General features: G+C 44.7%; 1 protein-coding gene and 1 pseudogene across 2 annotated transcripts in view; both read right to left on the bottom strand.

Annotated features, from left to right (window-relative positions):
- Nucleotides 1-1,629: 1,629 nt before the first annotated feature.
- LOC149320678 (uncharacterized) lies at nt 1,630-12,496 on the bottom strand. The gene is made up of 5 exons (XM_089500153.1): nt 10,271-12,496; nt 7,245-7,364; nt 6,741-6,863; nt 6,416-6,536; nt 1,630-3,490 (listed from the first exon to the last, which is right to left on the bottom strand). The coding sequence occupies exons 1-5, from the start codon at nt 10,616-10,618 to the stop codon at nt 1,746-1,748; spliced, it is 2,457 nt and encodes an 818-aa protein (XP_089356279.1). The 5' UTR covers nt 10,619-12,496; the 3' UTR covers nt 1,630-1,745.
- Nucleotides 12,497-19,177: 6,681 nt separating this feature from the next.
- Nucleotides 19,178-23,371, bottom strand: part of LOC149320677 (uncharacterized) — a 47,148-nt pseudogene continuing 42,954 nt past the window's right edge. The window contains exons 16-17 of the transcript XR_016278106.1: nt 22,938-23,064; nt 19,178-21,164 (exon numbers count right to left, since the gene is read on the bottom strand). The product of XR_016278106.1 is annotated as an uncharacterized LOC149320677 (transcript). The remainder of the gene's footprint in view (nt 21,165-22,937; nt 23,065-23,371) is intronic.

The raw sequence follows: 23,371 nt of genomic DNA, 5'->3' as shown, positions 1-23,371 counted from the left end.
GTCCTGCCGCTGATTGCTGCCGTTTCCGTGCAGCTCCGGGCGCCATTTTATTTTTCAAAATGGCAGCCGAAGTCTCGTGCGACCTTTCCCAGGATGGGAAAGGTCGCGCGAGACTTCGCCGCCATTTTGATAAACAAAATGGCGGCGGAGGAGGAAGAGGAGGGCCGCGCGGCCTGGGGTGGAGGAGGCAAAGGATGAAGACCAGCGCCGCCCTCCCCTACCTCCCCACGGGGCTCTGCGCGGCTCCGCGGGGCCCTGCGTGGCCCTCCCCGCCTCCCCGCGGGGCTCCGTGGGGCCATCCCCGCCTCCCTGCGTGGCTCTGCGCGGCTCCGTGGGGCCCTGCGCGGCCCTCCCCGCCTCCCCGCGGGGTTCCGTGCGGCCCTCCCCGCCTGGCTTCATGCAGCCCCACGCTGCCCACCTCCTCCTCTGTCTCCTCCGTCCTGGCCCCAGGCGCATGGAGGAGGGGGGAGGAGAAGAAAGAAGAGCAGGAGGAAGAGCAGGGAGGAAGAGCAGGAGGAGGCAGCAGCAGGAGGAAGAGGAGATGGGGGCAGCAGGAGGAGGAAGAAGAGAGAGGAAGAGCAGGAGGAGGAAGAGGAGACAGAAAGAGCAGGAGGAGGAAGAGGAGAGAGGAAGAGCAGGAGGAGGAAGAGGAGAAGGTGGTGAGTGGCCAGAGGCCACATGGGTTTTTTTGTTTTATTTTGCATTCTTTTTAATTGCATGCAACTACTGTTTCAGAAGCTGAGAGAGTGTGACCTTGCAAAGTGTGTTTTGTGTGCTTTTAATGCTAACAAGTCTCCCTTGCTTTGACAATGATAGTGTGGTGGTGATGGTGATGAGTCAGCTTGAGAAGCATGCAACTACTGTTTCAGAAGCTGAGAGAGTGTGACCTTGCAAAGTGTGTTTTGTGTGCTTTTAATGCTAACAAGTCTCCCTTGCTTTGACAATGATAGTGTGGTGATGATGTTGATGATGATAATGATATGAGTCAGCTTGAGAGGCATGCACGCACTGTTTCTGAAGCCAAGAGAGTGTGACTTTCCAAAGTGCCTTTTCTGTGTGTTTTTGGTTCTTTAATGGTGATATTGATATCAGAAAGCCTCTGAGGCAAGGCCAATGTAAATTGCTGTGATTTTTACAAACCCATGCGCAGTGAAGAAAAACCAAAGTCCCTTGACCAAGTACACATTTCTGAGAAGTACACTTGGTCCAAGAACGGTGAAACCACTTTCACATGTTCAATATGCATAGCCATGTTAAACCATGCTAAGTGTTAAACCCAAGGGGTTTGGTTATGGAATAAGCCTCTGAAATATGCAAGAGGCCATGTTAAGTAAAGCCATGTGAAATGCACAACTGTGCTGTTGTGTGTGTTTTGGAATGCAGGTTGGGGGTGTTTGTCCAGAAAGGGACCGAGGAGGAGAGGGCGGGCACATGCCTCCTCCTCCTTGCAGGGCTTCGGTGGAGGCTCCGCCCCGGAGGGTGGCTCCGCCCCAGAGGGTGGCTCCGCCCTGGTGGGTGGAAGCTCCGCCCCCAGCATGCAGCCCCGCCCCGGGAGGGTGGAAGCTCCACCCCCCAGCTTTGGCCCCCCAACTTGTCTGAGGGACACCAACCCGGCCCCCGGCTCCAAAAGGTTGCCTACCCCTGCTCTAAGTAGTGGTCCTCATGTCTGTTAGTAAGCCAAAGAGCCAGCATTGTCAGAAACTACTCTGTGACCATCTGGCAAGCATGTCTGCAGGCAAGGCTATTTACTGGCATTTAAAGGGTTTCTCTCCTGTGTGAGTTTTTTGGTGACGAGTGAAGTCTCTTTTCACAATGAAACCTTTTCCACACTCCAGGCATTTAAACGGTTTCTCTCCTGTGTGAGTTTTTTGGTGATGAGTGAAGTCTCTTTTCACAATGAAACCTTTTCCACACTCCAGGCATTTAAACGGTTTCTCTCCTGTGTGAGTTTTTTGGTGACGAGTGAAGTCTCTTTTCACAATGAAACCTTTCCCACACTCCAGGCATTTAAAGGGTTTCTCTCCTGTGTGAGTTTTTTGATGATAGGTGAGGTGTATCTTTTGAATATAACCTTTTCCACACTCCAGGCATTTAAAAAGTTTCTCTCCTGTGTGCGTTACTTGGTGAAAAGAGAGGTATGTCTTCCGAGTGAAACCTTTTCCACATTCCAGGCATTTAAACGGTTTCTCTTCTGTGTGAGTTGTTTGGTGAGAAGAGAATTGTGTCTTCCAAGCGAAGCCTTTTCCACACTCCAGGCATTTAAAGGGTTTCTCTCCTGTGTGAATTGCTTGGTGAGAAGACAGGTGTGTCTTCCAATTGAAGCCTTTTCCACACTCCAGGCATTTAAAGGGTTTCTCTCCTGTGTGAGTTTTTTGATGATAAGTGAGGTCTGTCTTCCGAACGAAACCGTTTCCACATTCCAGGCATTTAAAGGGTTTCTCTCCTGTGTGAGTTGCTTGGTGAAAAGAGAGGTGTTCCTTCCGAGCGAAACTTTTTCCACATTCCAGGCATTTAAAGGGTTTCTCTCCTGTGTGAGTTAATTGGTGACGAGTGAGATCTGTCTTCTGAGCAAAACCTTTTCCACACTCCAGGCATTTAAATGGTTTCTCTCCTGTGTGAGTCTTTTGATGATAAGTGAGTTGTGTCTTCCCAGTGAAGCCTTTTCCACATTCCAGGCATTTAAATGGTTTTTCTCTTGTGTGAGTTACTTGGTGACGAGTGAGGTCTGTCTTCTGAGCGAAACCTTTTCCACACTCAAAGCATTTAAAAGGTTTCTCTCCTGTGTGAGTTACTTGGTGACGAGTGAGGTATGTCTTCTGAGCGAAACCTTTTCCACACTCAAAGCATTTAAAAGGTTTCTCTCCTGTGTGAGTTACTTGGTGACGAGTGAGGTATGTCTTCCGAGCGAAACCTTTTCCACACTCCGGGCATTTAAAGATTTTTTCCTCTGTGTGAGTTGATTGATGAGGAATGAAACCTTTTTCACACTGTAGGGTTTTAAAGCATTTCTCTCTTGTGTGAGTTTTTTGATGATCAGTAAGGGCTCTTTCCTCCATGAAACTTTTCCCACACTCCAGGCATTTAAATGGCTTCTCTGCTCTGTGAGCTGCTTGATGATAGTTGAGTGTTGTCTTCTGAGTGAAATGTTTTCCACACTCCAAGCATTTGAATGGTCTCATTCGTCTGTTAACATGTTTAATTGAAATAAAACTGGAGCCGTTTCCACACTCACCATCTTTGATTGCTTTCCCGTTTGTCTGAACTCTCTTCTGAAGAGTAAGAGTTGCTTTAGAACTGAACCTTCTGTCATGTGCAAGACAAAGATATTTACTTCTTTTCTTTTGTTTCTGTATTGTTCTTTGGATTGTGGTTCTCCACTCGTTTTCTGTGTCAGTTTTTCTTTCCTTCTCTTTTACCTGTTTGCACAGGTCTCTTGGCATCAATGCTTGCCATGGCTTCTCTTTACACTCTTTCAGTTGCCCATCACTGCCTGGAAAGGAGACAAAATACTGATCAGAAAAAAATGTATATCAGAAAACCTCATAAATAGAGATGGGACTCCAGTATCTCTTCATTGTTTATGCTAAGAGTTAAGTTCTCTTTCATTGAAAGCAGGCAGCTCTAAGGATTTTGGCACCATAGAATCATAGAATTAAAAAAAAGAGTCATAGAGTTGGAAGAGAACTAGGAACTAGTAATTTCAGTTCATCTCCCGCCTCATCCATCACCTTAAACACAATTATTGTTAGAATCCTGATGTATTCCATCAGATGTATGGTAGATGTGGATGATGGGGGATGGGGTGTGCTTTAGCTAGGCTTTTAGAGATAGAGATATGTAGGGCCTTGCTGGGCCAGGTGGTGCTTATCTAGTGTCCTTGAAGGCCTTGCTCTCAAAGGCTGGGGATGTAGTTTCAGTATTGGAGAAGAGCAGTTGAGGGGGAAATAATGGAGGATGGGAACCAGGGTGGTGAAGGAGAGGTTTTCTTGTGCGGGCTTTTGCTAGGGGCGGAGTAGTTCAGCTAAGGGGGGAATTTAGGCTTTGGCTTGGCTGGGAGGGGCCAGTCTCAGCTATGAAGCTAAGTGATGGAGCATTGCTGATTCTGGAGCTATCAATAAAGTGCTGTTGATTTATTAATCAAACTGACTGGTTGATTGCCCAGGGTTCTGGTCTCACACTCCGACAATTATCTTGGTTTTCCTGTTCTAATGTCCCTTTCCAATGGTGGATGTGCATCTCTGAGTGTGGCCAGTATTTCCTCAATGGTTTCTAGGGCTGGGTGAACACAACTAACATTGGAAATTACAGGGCCTCGTATATTTGACAAACTATCTAATTGAGTTGTTCCTTTATGTAGTAAACCATTTTCTGAATTAATCAAATACAGTTGGCCCTTCCCGTATGCAGGGGATCCGTTCTGGACCACCAACCCCACACAAGGGGGGGGAAAAGTGTAAGCTCAAGCCCTATTAGAACTAATGGGGCTCATTTCAAGCGCGGCTTCTAGCATATGCTGGGAGCCATTTATGACACGGCTGCACTGTACCTCATTTCTGTCCATGACAGAGGATTTAATTCTGCTGTCCCTTTCCCATTGTAAGCCTCTGGGCAAGCAACGTCTGGATTGTTTCTGATCTTGAGTAAAATGTGCCAGGAAAGGAGAGGAACTTCTCACAAACGGAACAGATTGTGCTTGGCGGCATTAATGCAGAATCAGTATTGTGCAGCAAGTGGTCTTGCATCCCTGGAGACTGGGGATCAGCTCCCAGCTTTTACATTCATCAGGTAATGCTGAAATACAGGCTGATGAATTCATCTGAAGAAAGAACTTTAGAGCATCGCTCTGTGGACTTAATTTCTGGCACTTTTCCATTTCAGCAGTTTTTATTTGTATGACGTATCTTAACAAGAAATTCTCAAGTCGTGGGAAAATTAGTTTGGGGAACAGCAAGATAAGGTTCCCGTAGGTCCAAAACACACTGCAAAAATGATCCAGTTTGAGACTGCTTTAAACGCCCAGGCTCAATGCTAGGAAATCCGGGGAATTTTCGTTTTGTGAGACATTGAGTGTTCTCTATCAGAGAGATCCTTGGTGCCACAATAAATTACAGCTCCCAGCATTCCCTAGCATTGACCCAGGGCAGTTAAAGAACATTTTTTGCAACGTACAGTCGATTTTTTATGGGCCTGTCATTTGCGCACTGAAACATCCACAGCTGGTCCCATCACATTCTCCCCAATGGCGGCGCACACATGAGATCTGCCATTGGGAAGAATGAGACTTGAGGTCCTGTGTCTTTTGCCTTTCATGTGTGTTGGGGGGATGTCCAGAACAGAACCCCCTCAGATACCAAGTGCCAACTGTAAGAGTTTCCTAATAAATTTTTGAAAATGTTTGGAATTTCTAATCCTAAAATATCTAGACAACAGAGTAGATACAGAAGACTATTGCTATCTTCTGGGACTGCTCAAGTCCTATTAAATACAATAGTAGAGTAAAATCCTGCCTCTTAAATAATTGGCAAGGTTTGCTTTTTGGAATTTATATGTGGATCAGGAGGTCCAACTATACCTTCGTTATCTAGTTCAGTTCAGTTTGCTCAGTCCCAAAATTTGTTCTTCTACTGAGAACATGAAATCCCTTGTTATCTAAAGGGGCCAAAGGAGAACCAGCATGTAGTAGTTTGAGTGTTGGACTAAGATCGCTGGAGACCAGGGTACAAATGAACTGAGTGGGCTTGGGAAGGTCACACCCTCTCAGCCTCAGAGAAAGGCAATGACAAACTGCTTTTGAACAAATCTTGATGACAAACCCTATGGCAAGTTCACATAAGTATCACTATATGCTAACTAGCCACTGGGTCCACACCAGGGCTTGGCTTTCTCTGTCTTTTGGCAAGAAGGTCTGGGAAAGTAATGGTAGCTACTTCCTCCAGATCTGGCCCTCCCCTCCCTGGAAGGCTCTCCCTCTGTATCCATTTTTAGAGGATTCATTGGGAGGAACAGGAGTAAGTGGGAGCAAGGATGCAAGATGTGGCTGATTTCTACTTCCGCTTTCTCAATTGCCCTTAACAATATAATCTTTCATTTTATTTTTCATGGTGGTTGGATGGGGCCACAGCGGCAATTGGAGGAGGCAAACCAGGCCCCTTGTGTGGGGGATACAGCTAGTGAAACCCCCAACACTCCTCCCAGTGGTCCAAGCTCAGGAGCCCAGCTGAACTTCACATCATGCACTGGGACCTTGATCAGGATCTGCTACTAAAGGTCTTTCTCGGAAGAGAGGCCAGAGACATAAGCAAAGCTGAAAGAAAACCACTCAGCCTGCTGTAATCTATCAAGATTGAAGAATAACCCTCAGGGTTACTTTTCAGCACTTCTAAACTGCACAATCCCAAGAAAGAGGGAGCCTTACTCAGAGAGGACAGGGTCCCCAGAATCTCCTCCATCACTTCCCGATGAAGGGCCTTTTGGCTTGGATCCAGCAGGGCCCACTCCTCCTCTGTGAAATCCACAGACACTTCCTCAAAGGTCACCTGCAGAAAGAGAAAATTAATTCTTTCAAGTTGCTCAAGAAAACTGAAATGCTTACAGCATGCCATCCAAAGTCTCCTTACAGTGGCAACTTGTGATGGAAGCAAACGGAAAGAACAAGATTCTGTGGGGACCAGGGAGTTTTCAAAGGGAGACAGGCACCCAGCCCAGCCCTTTGTTGGCTCACTTGAGATCCTGTTCCCTACCTGATCTAGCCTCCCAGAAGGTGTTCTGAGTCCATCAGGGTGAAGAGATGTGCTTGTACACTTAGACCCGATCCTTATTCTGTCTCCTGGAACCAAAAAGGAAGGAGTATGTCTAACCCTTCTCTCTCCTTACAGTCCCTCCTACATGTGCCATGCAGCATACACCATTTCCCACATCAGTCTTTATTGCACTGTTGTCTGTAGACATGCCACTGTAACTGGATACTGAAATCTGCGCTTCTCATATCCTCCATCACCATCTTTCAATTTTGCTTTTAAAAGCTAGCAACACAAGAGGATGAAGAGGAACAGGAAGGCTGGTCAGGTATAAAAAGTCCTTGTAAAATATACTTCAATGTCAGAGGCTTTGTTAACTTGAGGTATGCCTGTAATTTCAAAGTGCTACTTAGGCTATATAAAATGGTCCAAGTGCTGCAATAGATAGAGTCTGGATATTTCAGACATATTTGAGAAGAGGGAGTCAAAGCGGAAACTACCCTCTTAGTCCCTACTCATTGTTGAGGACATCCCTTCTCTGTTTTGCGTGATCCACTTCGGCTGCTGTCTTTGACTGGATTCAAAAGGACACTTCTCCTTCTCAGCCATCTCTTTCACAAACAAGTCCTGCAGCAGAAGCAGAAATGGGGAGGGAGGAGAAAGAGAGAAACATTTGTTAGAGCTGGGGGAAAACTGAGTCCATACGCAGAAGACTGCCAGCCAGGAAAACAAAGGCCACTGCCAAGTCTGGAAGGAGCTGGAGACACAAACCTCTGCTCCTGAACAGAGTTTCACTCATGACTGCTGAGGTTCTTCTGAAGAGGCATTTAATTTTAGGATTAAACTATTTGTGTAAATTCGTTTTACACTCTTAAAATGGGGCTCGGGAGCTTTAAATGCTGTGCCTGCCTGCTGCTGTATTTTGGGATTTGTAGTTCAGTAAGGTTATGACATCCACTCAGCTCAATTCCGCATGGTGCACTGGAGCATTCTTCCTCATATACACAAACACAGTCTTAGAATTTGCTAGTGTTTCTTCAAGCCTTATCATACATGTGGGGTTTGCAGCTCAGATCCGCAGTCACTCCTGTTCTAGCAACACAAAACATGAAGTTTTTTCACACCAGATCCAGAGTCACTTCTGTCTAACAATGCGAATTCATGTTAAAATGTGATGTTTTACCACACCTGGTTGCCTTTCCGTTGCCCTTCCAAATCGAGGGGGAAGCAAAGTCAGTTTGATTCCAAGCAATTCACGCGATGCGGACTCAAGCAAAGCGTGGTGAGTGCAAATTGTATTACCACACCGGAACATACTTTGAGGGTTCAACGATTTTAATTGGGACCCTTGCGCATGCTCAATGGGACTCTAGACACTGTCCTCCTTCCCTGCCCCCTCCTTAGCTGTCATCCTTCATCGGGATGAAGGAGCAGTCAGGGGATGATGGGATAGGTTGCAGGGGGTCACTGGGGCCAGGATCGGGATGAAGGAGCAATCAAAGGATGATGGGATAGGCCACAGGGGGTCACTGGGGCCAGGATCACGCTGAAGGAGCAGGCAGGGGATGATGGGATAGGTCGCAGGGTGTCACTGGGGGCCAGGATTCGGATGCAGGATAAGGTGGGGGATGATGGGATTGGTCACAGAGGGTCACTGGGGCCAGGATTGGGATGCAGGAGCAGTCAGGGGATGATGGGATAGGTCGCAGGGGGTCACTGGGGCCAGGATCACGCTGAAGGAGCAGCCAGGGGATGATGGGATAGGTCGCAGGGTGTCACTGGGGGCCAGGATTCGGATGCAGGAGAAGGCGGGGGATGATGGGATTGGTTGCAGGGGGTCACTGGGGCCAGGATTGGGATGCAGGAGCAGGCAGGGCATGATGGGATAGGTCATGGGGGGCACTAGGGCCAGGATCGGGCTGAAGGAGCAGTCAGGGGATGGTGGGATGGGCGGCAAGGTTGCAGAAAGGACGAGATAGCATGAAGGAGGAGGAGGGGGGGAGGAAGGAGCAGGACGCAGGGGGCCAAGGGGGGCGACATCGGAGTGATCTTCCACACCAGACCAATTCGAAGTGAAATTGAAGTAAGCTTGAAAGCGAATTCTGTGAATTCACTTTTTTCCAATTTTACCAAAATGAGGGGTCACTTTGGAATCACTGCGGAAGCCCCACAGAAGGAGTGCTCATAGAAAGGAATCTCGTCTGATAACACATTCACGTTATAATGTGAATTCGCATTGTGGACCTGCAGTCAACCCGGATCTGAGCTGCAGAAAACTCTGTGTGATAAACACCATCATCTTCCTGTCATGGTGGCACAGTGGTTAAATGCTGTACTGCAGCCACTCGCTCACAAACCATAAGGTAGCGAATTCAATACTAGCAAAAGGGCTCAAGCTCGACTCAGGCTTGCATCCTTCCGAGGAGGTCGCTAAAATGAGTATCCAGATTGTTGAGGGCCATTAGCTTACACTTTGTAAACCTAAACAGCACCTGAGACATTTTTATAGCCTGATGCAAAACCATATTGACAGAATTAGGAAAAGAAAGGAAGAAAGAAAAAAACCTGGGAAATGGTAGCTAGATTTACATCATTATTATGACTATTTTTTCCATTTCTAGCCCTTGTTTTCCCCCCTCAGGACTCGGAATCACGGTGATTTACAGCAAATAGAACAAGTAGAACAACAACAACAAGAAGAAGACACAAAAATAAATGCATACACAAATTTTATTTCAAAACAAGCTATCTGCAGAAGTGAAACTATTAAAACATCAGAGGCTAATAGGAAAGATTAAAACAATAGAAACACACTTCACTAAAACTAGTTTCAGTCTAACCTCCCCAGGAAGGGAGTTCTAGACCCCAAGGGAAGCCTCTGAGATCCCACGTTCCCACAAGACAGGACCATGAGGATACACTCATGTTGGAGAAGACACTCCTTCAAAAAGACTGAAAGGAAGCCAGGCAGAGCTATACAGGACATAACCAACTGGATGAATTGTGCCTGGAACTGAATCAATAACCACCAAAGCTGCTTAAAGGGGGAGTCACAGTTTCCCAGTAACCAGCAGCCCCTTTTTGTTCAGAGACATAGCTGTGTAAGTCTGAAATATCAGTTTGCAAAAGGATCTTCTAGTGTATTTATCTTACAACTTCTTTTGAAGTTAGTCCAAAGGTGCTACAAGATCGCTTTGCATACTCTATTTTCTTGTTTACATTAAGCCTCAGTTGGTTCAAGAATTTTCAAAATCCCTTCCAAAGAAATAGTGATGGTCCAGCAAAATGATCAGATGAAAAGACCTCAGCTGCTCCTCTTCCTCCTTCAGATGGAGCTTTACGGGACACAGCCAGCACAATGAACTGGGCCTGAGCTGAATCAATAACCAGCAAACCACTTTATAAGGGGAGTCACAGGTTTCCTGTAACCAAACCCAGTTAGTAATCTGGCTACAAACCATGTCTTCCAGGTACAATAATATTCAAAATCCTTCAACAACAACAATAATAATATCCCCTCCAAATGAGCTCACCTGCTCTTCTCCCTGCTTCTCCTCCTCTGCCTGGCTCAGGAGGAAGCCCTCTGCCAAGGCCACTGCTTGGGAGGTTGTCTCCGCTCCACACTCTCGAACCCAGCTCCCCATCTCTGGGGGAAGGACGGCCAGGAACTGCTCCAGGATCACCAGGTCCATCATCTCAGCCTTGGTGTGTCTCTCTGGCTTCAGCCACTGGCAGCAGAGATTGTGGAGCTGGCTGCAAACCTTTCGGGGCCCCAAAGCCTCCTCCTGGAAGACAAACTGCCTGAAGTGCTGGCGCTGGACCTCAGAACTGAGCATCTTCTCCCCAAAGCTCTTCTGCATGGCTCTTCCCAAAAGAAGCATGGAAAACAAGAGATCATGTAAACGCTCTTGAGAGAAGGAGACGTTTTACAACTAAATCCACATTACTCAGATTCTCAACGCAGCATCCTTCCACTTGCTCTCTCCCTATTGCCTTTCCTTTTTCTTTCCCCCTTTTAGCACCTCTCTGTCAGCAGCAATGATGTTGCTTTTTAATCTTTCTACATTGCTTACAGGACATTTTGTTAACTGAAGTAAAATACAAGGTGACACCCCATGTCAGTACACCCTGCAATGTATTTGGGCTCCCCATATTTTCAAATCTGGAGCCAACATGTTCTTAAGGGTCCCAGGATGACCTTTGGAATCCCAGGTGTATTTCCCATGAGAAAGGAGCAGAGACTGAGGACATGGTTGTGACCCAGGTAATGCTGCAATCCAAGCTCAATGGGGGCTCTGACTCCTTCCTCAGCCCAGGCCCTTTGCCCTTTCCTCTTGCATCAGGAGGCGAAGGAGAAGCCAACTCGGTCCACCTGCCCTCTGCCCTCTTCCAGCCAACAGCCCTCTCCATCCAGCCTGGGGCTGTCCTCATCCAATCACTGATTTTGTCCAGAATCCCAATGTCGATTCCTGGGTCTTTGTTACCTTGCAAGATAGCCCACCCCTTGAGGGTAGGAGCTCAGATATCAATCTTGGTCCCAAAACCTGGCTCCCTCCTGGGCATAGAGAGCATCTCCCTCTCACTTTCTCACTCTCAGACCCCAGTCTGAACCACTCCCAATGTCCATGGTCTCCTCTTGGGACAGGGAGTTATCACCCCTCTGCACCTCTCCAACTTCGCTCTCCAGTTTCCAGATTGCCATTTTGTTTAGCTCTCAATGCTGTTTATGTTTGAATTCTTATTGTGCTTCATTGCACTCTTGCATAGTTCTTAATGAAACCTTCTTCATTCACCCAAACATGGAGCCCTCCTCAGGGAGTTCTGGTACACACAGATGTCAACGATCCTAAAGGTACCCCGCTTCTTCCAAGCTTAGGAGAATTCCCTCAACATTTTAAGTGATGCTGATAGTTGGTGGGGACCTTTGCCAGTACCCCCCTTTCTTTGGGTAACCCCTTCATCCTTGGATAAACTGCAGTTGACTCGACTGCATCCTCCATCAAAGAGAAAGTGCCTCTGCTGTCTGCCAACATCTGGTGCCTCAGGCAAGTGCTTCATTCAACCTAAGGGTGGGTTACAAACAGTACTTTGCACTGACCCTCAGCTTCTACTGAGAGGCAAGAAGGAGCAGCAGACAGAGCACTGCAATGGAGGAATCCAGGCATAAACTTCCTTAGAGTGCCACTTTAGAAATACCAAAAATAAATAAGGATTTTGGAAAGAATCTTCCTTGAATCCTCAAAGTGCTGCCTCCAGTTATTTAGCAACACTGAGCTAATGGAGCAATGGTCTGACTCAGAATAAAGCAAGTTATGCTCTAAACATAGAATCATATTCTCTATTGGTGAAGGTTGTGTGTTTTGGCGAGTTTGTTGGGAAAGTATTCATGGATTGTATTTATTTAATATTGCTCAAATCCTCCCTCGACCGACTGGGAGGCCTTGGGCAAGTCACACTCTCTCAGCCTCAAAGGAGGGCAATGGCAGCCCCTTCTGGACAGCTCTTGTGGAGGAAGCCCCACGATGGGGCCCCCATCTGCCGGAAAGGGCTTGGAGGCCCCTGACAGCCATGTCTCCCTCCGTCTGCTGCTTCTCTCCTTCCGCAGGGCCTTCCTTCCGTATCGGTTGTTGTTCTCTTGCCTTTTCTTTTGGGGATGAGAGGGAAGCCCTCTTTGAAGGGTTTCTGTGCCCCAGTTACTTTCATGGAAGGAAGACCGTGAAGAGGAGCAGAAGACACAGACCCTGAATCTCATCTCCTCAAAACATAAGGCAACTGAACCGAACAATATCCATATGTATCTCACAATCTCTCTCTCTCTCTCTCTCAAATCTCTCTCTTAATATATATATATATATATATATATATTCTCAGAATCTCTCTGTCTCAGAATTGATATATCTAAGAATATATATCTAAAGAGGTCCTTTGAATGCAATTTGAAAGACAGGAGTTGGCAGCCTGAGCTTTCCTAGACCTGAGCCTCCTTCCTCAGATGCATTTGGGTCCAAAGGCAAATTTTATTCTTGGGCCCAAATGCCTTTGAGTTAAATCCAGGGAAGCTCCTTCCTCTTTGAGCCTCAAAGGGGCTCCAAGGCCTTCTCTTGAGCTCCTGGTTTTACAAACTGACAGAGTTCTGTCTTTGGATTCTAAAAACAGACATCTCTCTCTCTCTCTCTCTCTCTCAGTTCATACATATAATAATAATAATAGTAATAAAAAATAATAAAATTTATTTGTATCCTGCCCCTCTGAGAACAATTGGGGCGGCTAACAAGTTAAAATCTACCTACCTCTCTCAGAGTAAAATATTTCAGTGTGTGTATGTCTGTGTATGTGTATATATATATATATATGTGTGTGTGTGTATAATGAGAATATATAGGTCTCTTTCTCCCTGAGTCCTTCCTCTTCTTCCCTCCAACTGCCCTCTCCAAAGGCCTCTGACTTAAACCTAGGGCCTTTATCACACGTGAAAACTGGAACTCCAACCCAAAGCCATCCCAAAGGAAAGATCCTGCAGCCAACGTCTCCCCTCTTTCCTTTGAGTCTCAAAGGGGCTCCAAGGTCTAATCCTGGTTTTACAATCTCCCTCTCCCTCTCTCTTTATACACATCTACCTACCTCTCTCAGAGTAAGATACCTAAGTCATAGGTTTATACTGAGAATGTCTAGGCCTCAGTGTCTCTCGCTGGATCTTTCTCCCTGAGTCCTTCTCTTCCACAGACTCAGAGAGAGAGCAAGAGAAGCCGCTTCCTTCCTCTTCTTCCCTCAAACTCCTCAGAGTCAGAGAGAACGAAGGCCCTGCCTCAGCCACCGTCCCGCCCCCAAGGCAGGCTCCGAGCCCTGATTGGCCCGTTCCTCCCGCCACTCAGGACCCCGTCCACCAATCAGATCCTCCTCTCCTCCTCCCCCTGAGAGCCCTGCAGCCTTTGAGCGGGAAGCGAGGCGGTTGGCGTCCGTTGAGGGGAAATGGGCGGAGCCTGAAGGAAGGGCGGGGCATCTGAGGGAAGGGGCGTGGCTTAGTCCCACTGGGCCTCAAACAGTGTTGCCAATTTCGCGACTTTCACGCGAAAACGGGGACTTTTCAGAGCTTTTCGTGTGATTTTCGCGCCTAGCTCTGTTTCAGTGCCTTTTCGGCGACTTTGGCCCTTTCAGCTCCAGACTGCTGCCTGCAGAGCAACCAACCCTCTGGAGTGTAACAGTTTTCTCTCTCTCTCTCTCTCTCTGAGTCCCTCTGAGAGCCAGGACGGAGCAAGCCCAACCAACCCCAACTGTTTGGAGGAATAGTTCAGCCAATCAGAGAGAGGACAGTGATTGCCCCCCCCCCCCCCACTCAGGCATTCTCAGCCTCCAGGGGCAAAGCAAAGTGGCTGCAGTGCTGGAGAGAGGCAGGGAGTGAGGGATCTTGGCTGGCTTAATCCCAATTGCCTTGGATTTCCAAGGAAGACATAAGTTTTCAGGCACACAAAGGCAATACTTGATCATGGTATCATGGCTTGATGTTCTGGACTTCTGTGTCTGCCTGAGAGTGACAATTGAATTTCTGAATTCCTGAGCTTGGGCAGAGTGCCCCAAGCCTACCTCTCAGGGTCGTTGTTGTACTGTGAGGACCATTTGGGTTGTGTGATGTGAATGTGATGATGTCCCTGAGTGTGTGTGTGTTAGTGATTAAATATGCCTCTGAGCATGGGCAGAGCACCTGGTCAGTTGGCATCCCTGCCCTGTCTTCCAAGAATTTTGTTTTGTGGCTCTCTTTTCGTTCCCTTTTCCATTGCCATCCATACTGCAGAAATAATCCAGTTTGGCACTGCTTCTAACTGCGAGGCTCCCTGCGATGATGGGATTCTGGGCACAACAAACCACCAAGCCCAGAATTTCATGCATGGAGCCCTGGCTGCCGGTAAAAGCAGAGTCTCAACATGTCACAACAAACTACAATTCCCAGGATTCCCTGGTTGAACAAGGGAATTGCCTGCACACTTCCATATCACAGCCCCAGAGAATGAGTCTACAGGATATCAGTGTTGCAAGTTTAAGTCCACTTCTTCAGCTGCATTTGGATTTAATAATGATGATGATAATGATAATAATAATAATAATAATAATAATGGATGATGATAGAGAGATCTTGTAGCACCTTTGAGTCTCACTGAAAGAAAAGCTGGCAGCATGAGCTTTCCTAGACTTCAGCGTATTTCCTCAGATGCATGGGAATTGTAGTTCATTGCGGCACCAGAGCTCTTTCTCACAAAACTACAATTCCCAGGGTTCCCTAGCACTGAGCCAGGGCAGTTAAAGCAGTGTCAAACTGGATTATTTCTGCAGTATGGATTGGACCTTGAGCATTTTTAATAACTAAGGTCCAAAACACACTGCAGAAATAATCCAGTTTGTGACCGCTTTAACTCTCCTGGCGCAGTGCTAGGGAATCCTGGGAATTGTAGTTCGTTGTGGCACCAGAGCTCTTTCTCACAAAACTACACTTCCCAGGGTTCCCTAGCACTGAGCCAGGGCAGTTAAAGCAGTCTCAAACTGGATTATTTCTGCAGTGTGTCTTGGACCCAACTCAGGCTGCATCTTCACTCCAGACTCCAGAGACAACCCAGTTTCATACCGTTTTTACTGCCATGGCCCAGTGCTATGAAATCCTGGGAATTGTAGTTTGTTGTCACACCAGAGTTTGCTGAGAGAGAAGGTTAAATGTCTCCCAAAACTAGAATTCCCAGGATTCCCTAGCACTGAGCCATGGCAATTAAAAGGGTGTCAAACTGGATTTATTTCTGCAGTGCGGTTGCAGCCGAACACATTTCTATTTGGCACAAAGCTTCCTGAACCCCCTTCATCTCAAAATAAATATCTTAAAAGGACTGAAACATTCTTTGTTTGGTTCAATGGTGATTTTGAGGGTTATTTTTATTCAATTATGTTTACGTTTATTTGCAAAACATCTGCCATTTTAACATTATGGGAATTTTCTGGGAATTGTGACTGAATAGTCCGTGGGATCTGGGGGGATTCAGCGGGTTTTGGACAAACATTTTCGGGAATTATCTTCGAGGCTTGTTGGCAACACTGGCCTCAAAAGCTCAGGCCAAGTTCAAAGATGGAGGACAAACAGAAAGGACCCACAAGGCTCCCCTCGGGGCCTTAGTACAAGTTTATAAGTCTAAATAATATATAATAATAAATCATACAAATTATGAATAATATATAGATTATAAAATAAAATATAATAACGACACAAGGCTCCCACAATGCAGGGAAATAAACACACACTGTATTTCATATAAACACACACATCAGTGATACCTGTGCAGTCCAACCGAAATGCACAATGTACATATTCATATATAATTGTACTATATATATATATATATATATATATATATATATATATAACTCTATAAGATATAATTATAGATGTAGAACTTATAAAGTATATATATATATATATATATATATATATATATATATACTGTATATATATAATGCAGGGTAGCTGTCTTGACCATTTAACAAATCCACCAGTGATCCCTTTATTGGCCAACTGAAATGCACAATATTCTTGTTGCAAGCTTTGAAGCTCCATGGACTTCTTCCTCAGGAAAGGCATTTCAAACCAAACAGGAGAAGGAAAAACAAAGGCATTGGAGATGTCAGTCAGATGCCTGCCTTTTGTTGCTTCTGTCCTTAGTAAAGATGTTATGAGGGAGAGTCCTTCACTAAGGACTGAAACAAAATGGAGGCATCTGACTAACATCTCCAGTTGTTTTTGCTTCTCCTCATTGGTTTGTAACATCTTTCCTGAGGAAGAAGCCCATGGAGCTTCAAAAGCTTCCAAAAAGTCTATTTTTCATTTTGGTTGGCCAATAAAGGGATCACTGATGGATTTTTGTTTGTATTTGTGAAATGGCCAATATATAATTTATAAATTATAAATCTATAATTATATAGATACTATACACACACACACACACACACACACACACACACAGAACGATTATATATATGTATATGTATAAAGCTCATGCTGCCCACCTCTTTCTTTCATTTAGTCTCAAAGGTGCTACAAGATCTCTCTACATACAATTGTGGTATTCATGTAGTTACTTTTGTTGTTATTTTAAAGTATGTTTTAATTGTGAATTATTTAATCGTATTTTGGGCGGGGTGGGATTTTGGGATGCGGGATTGTATGTTTTAATCTGTAAGACGCCCCGGTCGTGTTACACAGAGAGGCGGGATACAAATAAATTTATTATTATTATTATTATTATTATTATTATTATTATTCCTTCCTGACAGAGAAAGATGCCATGTTTTATTTTTACCTCTTTGGTTTCCAACTTAACATTGGGATGCTGTTCGTCACCAAATAAAATAAATGGCAGCATATAAATGAAATAAATCAAAATAATAAGCTAAATAATTAATGTATAAATAAGGAACTAGAGGAGATCCTGAAGTGCAAAGATATTATCATTAAATACTAAAGTTAGGATTTAGCCACACCATCAGATTCCCAATTCCCATGTATGGTTGGGAAAGCTAAAATGACCAGAAGATGGGCCCAATGTTCTCTAAGGCAGAGATGACTAAAGTGAGACTGTCATAGGCGCATTCTGGACTGGCCCTATTGGGTGCCGTCATTACGTGCGAGGGGCGGCGCCCTCGCATGTAACGAGGGCGTCAAAATGGCGGCGCCCTATACAAATGGGTGCCGCCATTTTGATGTGACGGACGCCTAGCGTCCGCACATCTCAGCGCCCTTGTGACGCCGCAAGGGCGCCATTGGCACCTTGCGACGTCACAACAGCGCCGCAAGAACCTTCTTTTTGCACGTTCTTCTTGCTGTGCTGGGGAACCGCGCGGTTTGTCCGCTGTGGTTCCCTCGCACAGCAAACATGAGTGCCGGCAGATCACCCTTTTGGGCGGTCTGTAAAGCACCATAGTTTTTTGTGGGTTTCTTAGTCTAAGTGGTCATGTTTCTTCATGACGTTTCGCCAGTATCTGTGGTTGGCATCTTCAGAGAATGCTTGCCTGGAAAAAGTAGGTCTATATATACTGTGTGAGCCTGGGAATGCAGGAGTGATTTGCATGTGTATTGTTCTGTTGTTGATGGATGGCCTCAGGTTGGGAGGCTAATGCAAAAGAGGATTCAATCAAAGAGCTGAGCAGGGAGTGAAGGATAAGGTGACTTGGAGGTTTCTTATTCATAGCATTGCCTTGGGATGAAGTTGACTTTAGGGCAGTTAACAAACAACACCACCAACAACAACATGCTTCCACAGTAACAACAATCATGCAATGCTTTCATTGTAAGTTCCTGCATGGCAGGAGGTTAGACTGGATGGACCTTGTGATATCTTCCAACTCATGATTCTAGTGCGAAGGGTGCTTTACATCACCACCTTTTCAAATGCTCATTTGAAGATAAAATGCAAAACGTACATGTATTGATGAGGAGAAAAATCAGTGCAATGGACCACCTCATATTATAAGCAGAACAAATAGTGAGATGTTCATGTAAAAAATAACTACTTACAGTCATTAGCTAGCTATTTCTTTCCTTTTGGCATTAAGTGATTCACACCACTCTGCAGAATCAATAGTTTCGCTATTTTTCAGAAAAAGGGAACAGGAAAAAGGATTATCCTAGTATGTCCCTTATTCTTTTGGCATCAGGACAAGTGCAACACAGGCAGCCATGGGCCTCTGCAGAAAGGCTCTGCCAGGTAAAAGCAGGGCACAAGGCCCATTTGGGCTGCACTTTCCAATGCATCTCTCTTTTCTCTCTTCCAACTCTCTGATTCTATGACATCTCCCATTTTTTTCCTCATTGGAACTGTTTGAAATTGTACCTTCAGTATCTCCCCCTTGAGAAACTCCCATCCATCTTGAACTACCTTCTCTTTTAGTATTCCTGACCTGGACCTAAACTGTGTAGGGCTTTGTAGGTCATGACCAGCATTTTGAATCATTGTGGTTGTCATTGTGGTTGTATACCTTGAAGTTGTATGGCCCTAAGGCAAACCTATCATGGGGGTTTCCTAGCAAGATTAGTTCAAAGAGGGTTTACAAAGAGTGTGATTTTCACAGGTGACCCAGTAGGTTTCCATGGCTCAGAGGGAATTTGAACCCTGTTCTTCTGGAGTCCTAGTCCAGCACTCAAACCACTACATGACATTAGCTCTCAAAAATTACCTGTATTTATTTTTAAAGGCACCTGTTCCCTTAGAATGCATTTATGAAGAACCAAACAGAGAGTCTTCTGAACCACTGGGGTTGATATCATACAAGCATTACATTCAGAAGCGCAAGAGCTTCAATTCAAAACAATCTCAAGATGGCATATGACTCCAGTCATACCTAAAAGTACAATGAGAGATACATACTGTACATACAAAATAGATTCCAACCTACAGAAACTTATGCCATAATAAAAAGTTATTCAAGTCCCACAGTGATTGTTACAGATCGCCCTGCACCGAATGCGATCAAATGATTTATCGTGCCTATAAAATATATTTGACATTTTATTTATATTTATTATGGATGCTCTTACCTAGTTGTCACCATTACAACTTTGCCATCTTTTACTCCAAAGCAGGTGAGTGCAGCCAGGACATAGGACATTTAAGGAAAAGTATGTATTTTTTTATTGAAACACACACACATGAAAATAGTGGTGAACAGCAACATAGTCCTAAAGGGTCATGCAAATTGTAGTATAAAACTACATAGGGAGGGGGCAGTCCTATCTTACAGCTGCACCCCTACATCTCTCATGTCAGCCTTTCAATATACTTAACAGTGGAAGGATTATGTTTCCAGAAGAGTTGGGGGATGGGGTTAAGCCACCCCCACCTCCCCGGATTTACCAGCTATGAGCAAGAACTCATACTTTGTTTATACGATTTCTATCCTCTGTATTTGACAAAAGCAATCCTATCCATCTGTCTCAATGCCTTCTTGTACTGTGCACATTTATATGGCTTCTCTCTTTGTTTTCTTACTTCGATATAAATCTAAGCATTTATATCATTTCTCTCCTTCATGGTTTATTTGATGAAAGAAGTTCTTTCCACACTGTGAGTGTGAAAAACATTTCCATCTTGTGTGGGTTATCTGATGTACAATAAGATGTATCATCCACTTAAAATTTTGTCTGCACTGCAAGCATTTATATGGTTCGTCTTTGTCTCCTATATGTGGGTTCTTTGGTGGGAAGCAAGGTTGCCCCTCCATCTGAAACCTTTTCGACACTCTAAGCACTTATAGGGCTTTTATCCTGTGTGGGTTCTTTGATGAGAAGCAACATTACTCCTCTGTCTGATGTTCTTTCAACACTGTAAGCATTTAATAGTTTCTCTCCTGTATGGGTTCTTTTATGATTACTCAAAGTACTGCTGTGTTTGAAGGCCTTGCCACATTCTGAGCATTCGTATGGTTTTTCTCCTGTGTGAGTTCTTTTATGATTACTAAAAGTACTGCTGTGTTTGAAGGTCTTGCCACACACTAAGCATTCATATGGTTTCTCTCCTGTATGGGTTCTTTTATGATTATTAAAAGTACTGCTGTGTTTAAAGGTCTTACCACACTCTAAGCATTCATACGGTTTCTCTCCTGTGTGGGTTCTTTGATGAGAAGCAAGGCTATTGCTCCTTCCAAAGGCCTTTCCGCACTCTGGGCATTGATATGGTTTTTCTCCCGTATGGGTCCTTTGATGGGAAGCAAGGTTACCCCTTCGTCCGAATCTTTTTCCACACTCTGAGCACTGATATGGTTTCTCCCCTGTGTGGGTTCTTTGATGGACAGCAAGGTTATTGCTCCGTCTAAAAGCCTTTCCACAATCTGAGCATTTATGTGGCTTTTCTCCTATGTGTGTTTTTCGATGGTCAGCAAGGCTGGTGCTCCGTCCAAAAGCCTTTCCACACTGTAAACACTTGTAGGGTTTCTCTCCTGTGTGGGTTCTTTGATGGGCAGCAAAGTTACTGCTCTGTATGAAGCCTTTCCCACACACTGAACAATTATATGGTGTCTCTCCGCTGTGGGTTCTTTGATGGACAGTAAGGCTACGATAATGAGTGAAGCTTTTCCAACAATTGGGGCATGGGAAACGTTTCTGTCCTGTGTGTGTTTTTTGATGAAGACTCAGATGTACCCTCCACTTGAAGTTCTTTCCACACTCTGAGCATTTAAACATCATCTTTGTCTCACTCATTCTTGAATGTCTGTTAGCATTTAATGTCCAAGTTAGGTTTTTTGTACACTGCAGAGATAGTTTCTGTCCCTTCTCTATGTGACAGTCTGGGATTTCACAGCAAATGGCACCTTGAGAAGTAGCAATGCTTTTTCTCTGCTTTTGTTTTACGTCAGGATTTCTTCTCTGGGGTTCATCTTCTGTATCACTTTTTCTTCCATTACCTGCAGGAATACAGAAACATGACTAAGGGCAGTAATTCCTTAAATCAAGGAACAAACCCTATTAGAGTGATAGAATCTTAGAAATGGAAGAGATCCCAAGGGCCATCCAGTCCAATTCCTCCCATTAAGAAAGACACAATCAAAGCATTCCTGACAGATGGCCATCCAGCTTCTGTTTAAAAACCTCCAAAGAAGGAGACTCCAATTACCGTCTTACTGTCCTAATTTTAGGTGGAAACTCTTTTTTTGTACTTAGCATCCATTGCACAGTGTCCTATTCTCTGGAGCAACAGAAAACAAGCTTCCTCCTTCCTTTAAATATTTAAACATCACTATCATGACCTCTCTTAATCTTCTCTTCTCCAGGATAAGCTGCCCGTCATTGGGCATGGTTTCCAGACCTTCCACCATTTTTGTCGCCCTCCTCTGGACATGCTTTGGACAGGAGGCGGCAAAATGGTGAGAAGTCTGGAAAGAAGCCAATAAGTTTGTTATTGCCTTCTCCCCATTGACACCGTCCCCTCCAACCTCAGACTGGTGTAAAATTCCCTTCAGAGAGGCCATTACCACCCACTGTTCCATTAGCAGAGAGAAGGAAAAAGCTAACTGCTACCATAGCCACATCTTTAAATATTACTGTTTGCTCTGCACAGTCCCTTTAGGGAAAATTAATGAGCAGAGATGCTTGTTCAGAAGATGGCAGACATGAGAGGTAGAGCTTCAGCATCAGTGGGAAAATGAATAAATAAAAACAGTTTCTGAAATAAAACATTTTCTGAAACATGTTGAACTGCATTTTTTTGGGGGGGTAGGAACCCATCCCTATTCTGTACAGGTTATTTCTACCTCTTGTCTTAAATTTTCTGCTAAAGGAACACACCGGCTTAGTTCAGTGAGGGGCAGCTGTAAACAGCTACTGTTGACTAGAATTAACAATACGTCTGATTGTGTGTTCCTGCATGGCAGGGGATTGGACAAGATGGCCCTTGAGGTCTCTTCCAACTCTATGATTTTATGAATGTATAGAGTTTTAGGTACTCTTCATGTATCAAGTTAGAGATTCAGTCCCCAGCATCTTCACTCAAAGGAACTCAGATAACAAGGATGGAAAAACATCCAAGTTGATGGCCAACTGGAATAGACAATACTGGGTAAAAGGGACAAAGAACAGATTCCTGGGTCAGTCTGTTTCGAAAGCCCTATTTATGTAAAGACATTTCCCTCTCAATCTGAAGACAAATATAGGTTGAGCCTCCCTCATCCAAACTGCTTGGGACCAGAAGTGTTTTGGATTATGGATTTATTTAATTATTATTTTGGATTTTGGAATATTTGCATATACATAATGAGCTATCTCAGGAGGTGGGACCCAAATCTAAACATGAAATTTATTTATGTTTTGTACACCTGTTATGCACATAGCTTAAAGGTAATTTTATGCACAATATTTTTAATAATTTTGTGCATGAACATGAAACAAAATTTGTGTACAGTGAAGCATCAGAAAGCAGAGGTGTCACTATCTCAGCCACCCATGGAGACAATTTTGGAGCATTCTGGATTTCACAATTCCAGATAAATCTCAACATGTAATTCAGCTTTTTATATTCTATATATCCAGCATGTGGGAAAGTAATATTTTAGAATTACAACTCCCAGAATCTCCCATATAGAATGGACAGTGTCCAGAATTGTAGAGCATAAATACAGGCCAACAACAGGAGCCATTCCTACTTCCACAGTCTCTGAGTTGAGGCAAAGAGGAAGCCTTACCCAGAGAGGCCACAACCTCATAGTTCTCCTCCATGATTTCCTTGTGCAGTGCCTTCTGGCCTGGATCCAGCAGTGCCCACTCTTCCTTTGTGAAATGCACCACCACCTCTTCAAAAGTCACTAGATTCTGTAAGAAGAAGAAAACAATTTCTTATCACATGGTACATGTTGTTGTTGTGTGCTTTCAAGTTGTTTCCAACTTATGGCGACCCTAAGGCAAATCTACCATGGGCTTTTCTTGGCAAGATTGATCATAGAATTATAGAATCATATATTTGATCAGAAGGTGTTTGCCTTTTGCTTGCCTCTGAGGCTGAGAGAGTGTGACCTGTTGAAGGTCAACCAGTGGGTTTCTATGACTGAGCTGGGATTCGAACCCTGAACTCCAGAGTCCTACTCCAACACTCAAACTGCTACACCACATTGGCACCCAC

This window comes from Sceloporus occidentalis, unplaced genomic scaffold, assembly GCF_023333645.1.
Source record: "Sceloporus occidentalis isolate IW3139 unplaced genomic scaffold, rSceOcc1.0.p SCAF_1, whole genome shotgun sequence".
In the NCBI taxonomy this organism is placed as follows: domain Eukaryota; kingdom Metazoa; phylum Chordata; class Lepidosauria; order Squamata; family Phrynosomatidae; genus Sceloporus; species Sceloporus occidentalis.
The sequence above is the reverse complement of the archived record's forward strand: the minus strand, read 5'-3'. Positions and strand labels throughout refer to the sequence as shown.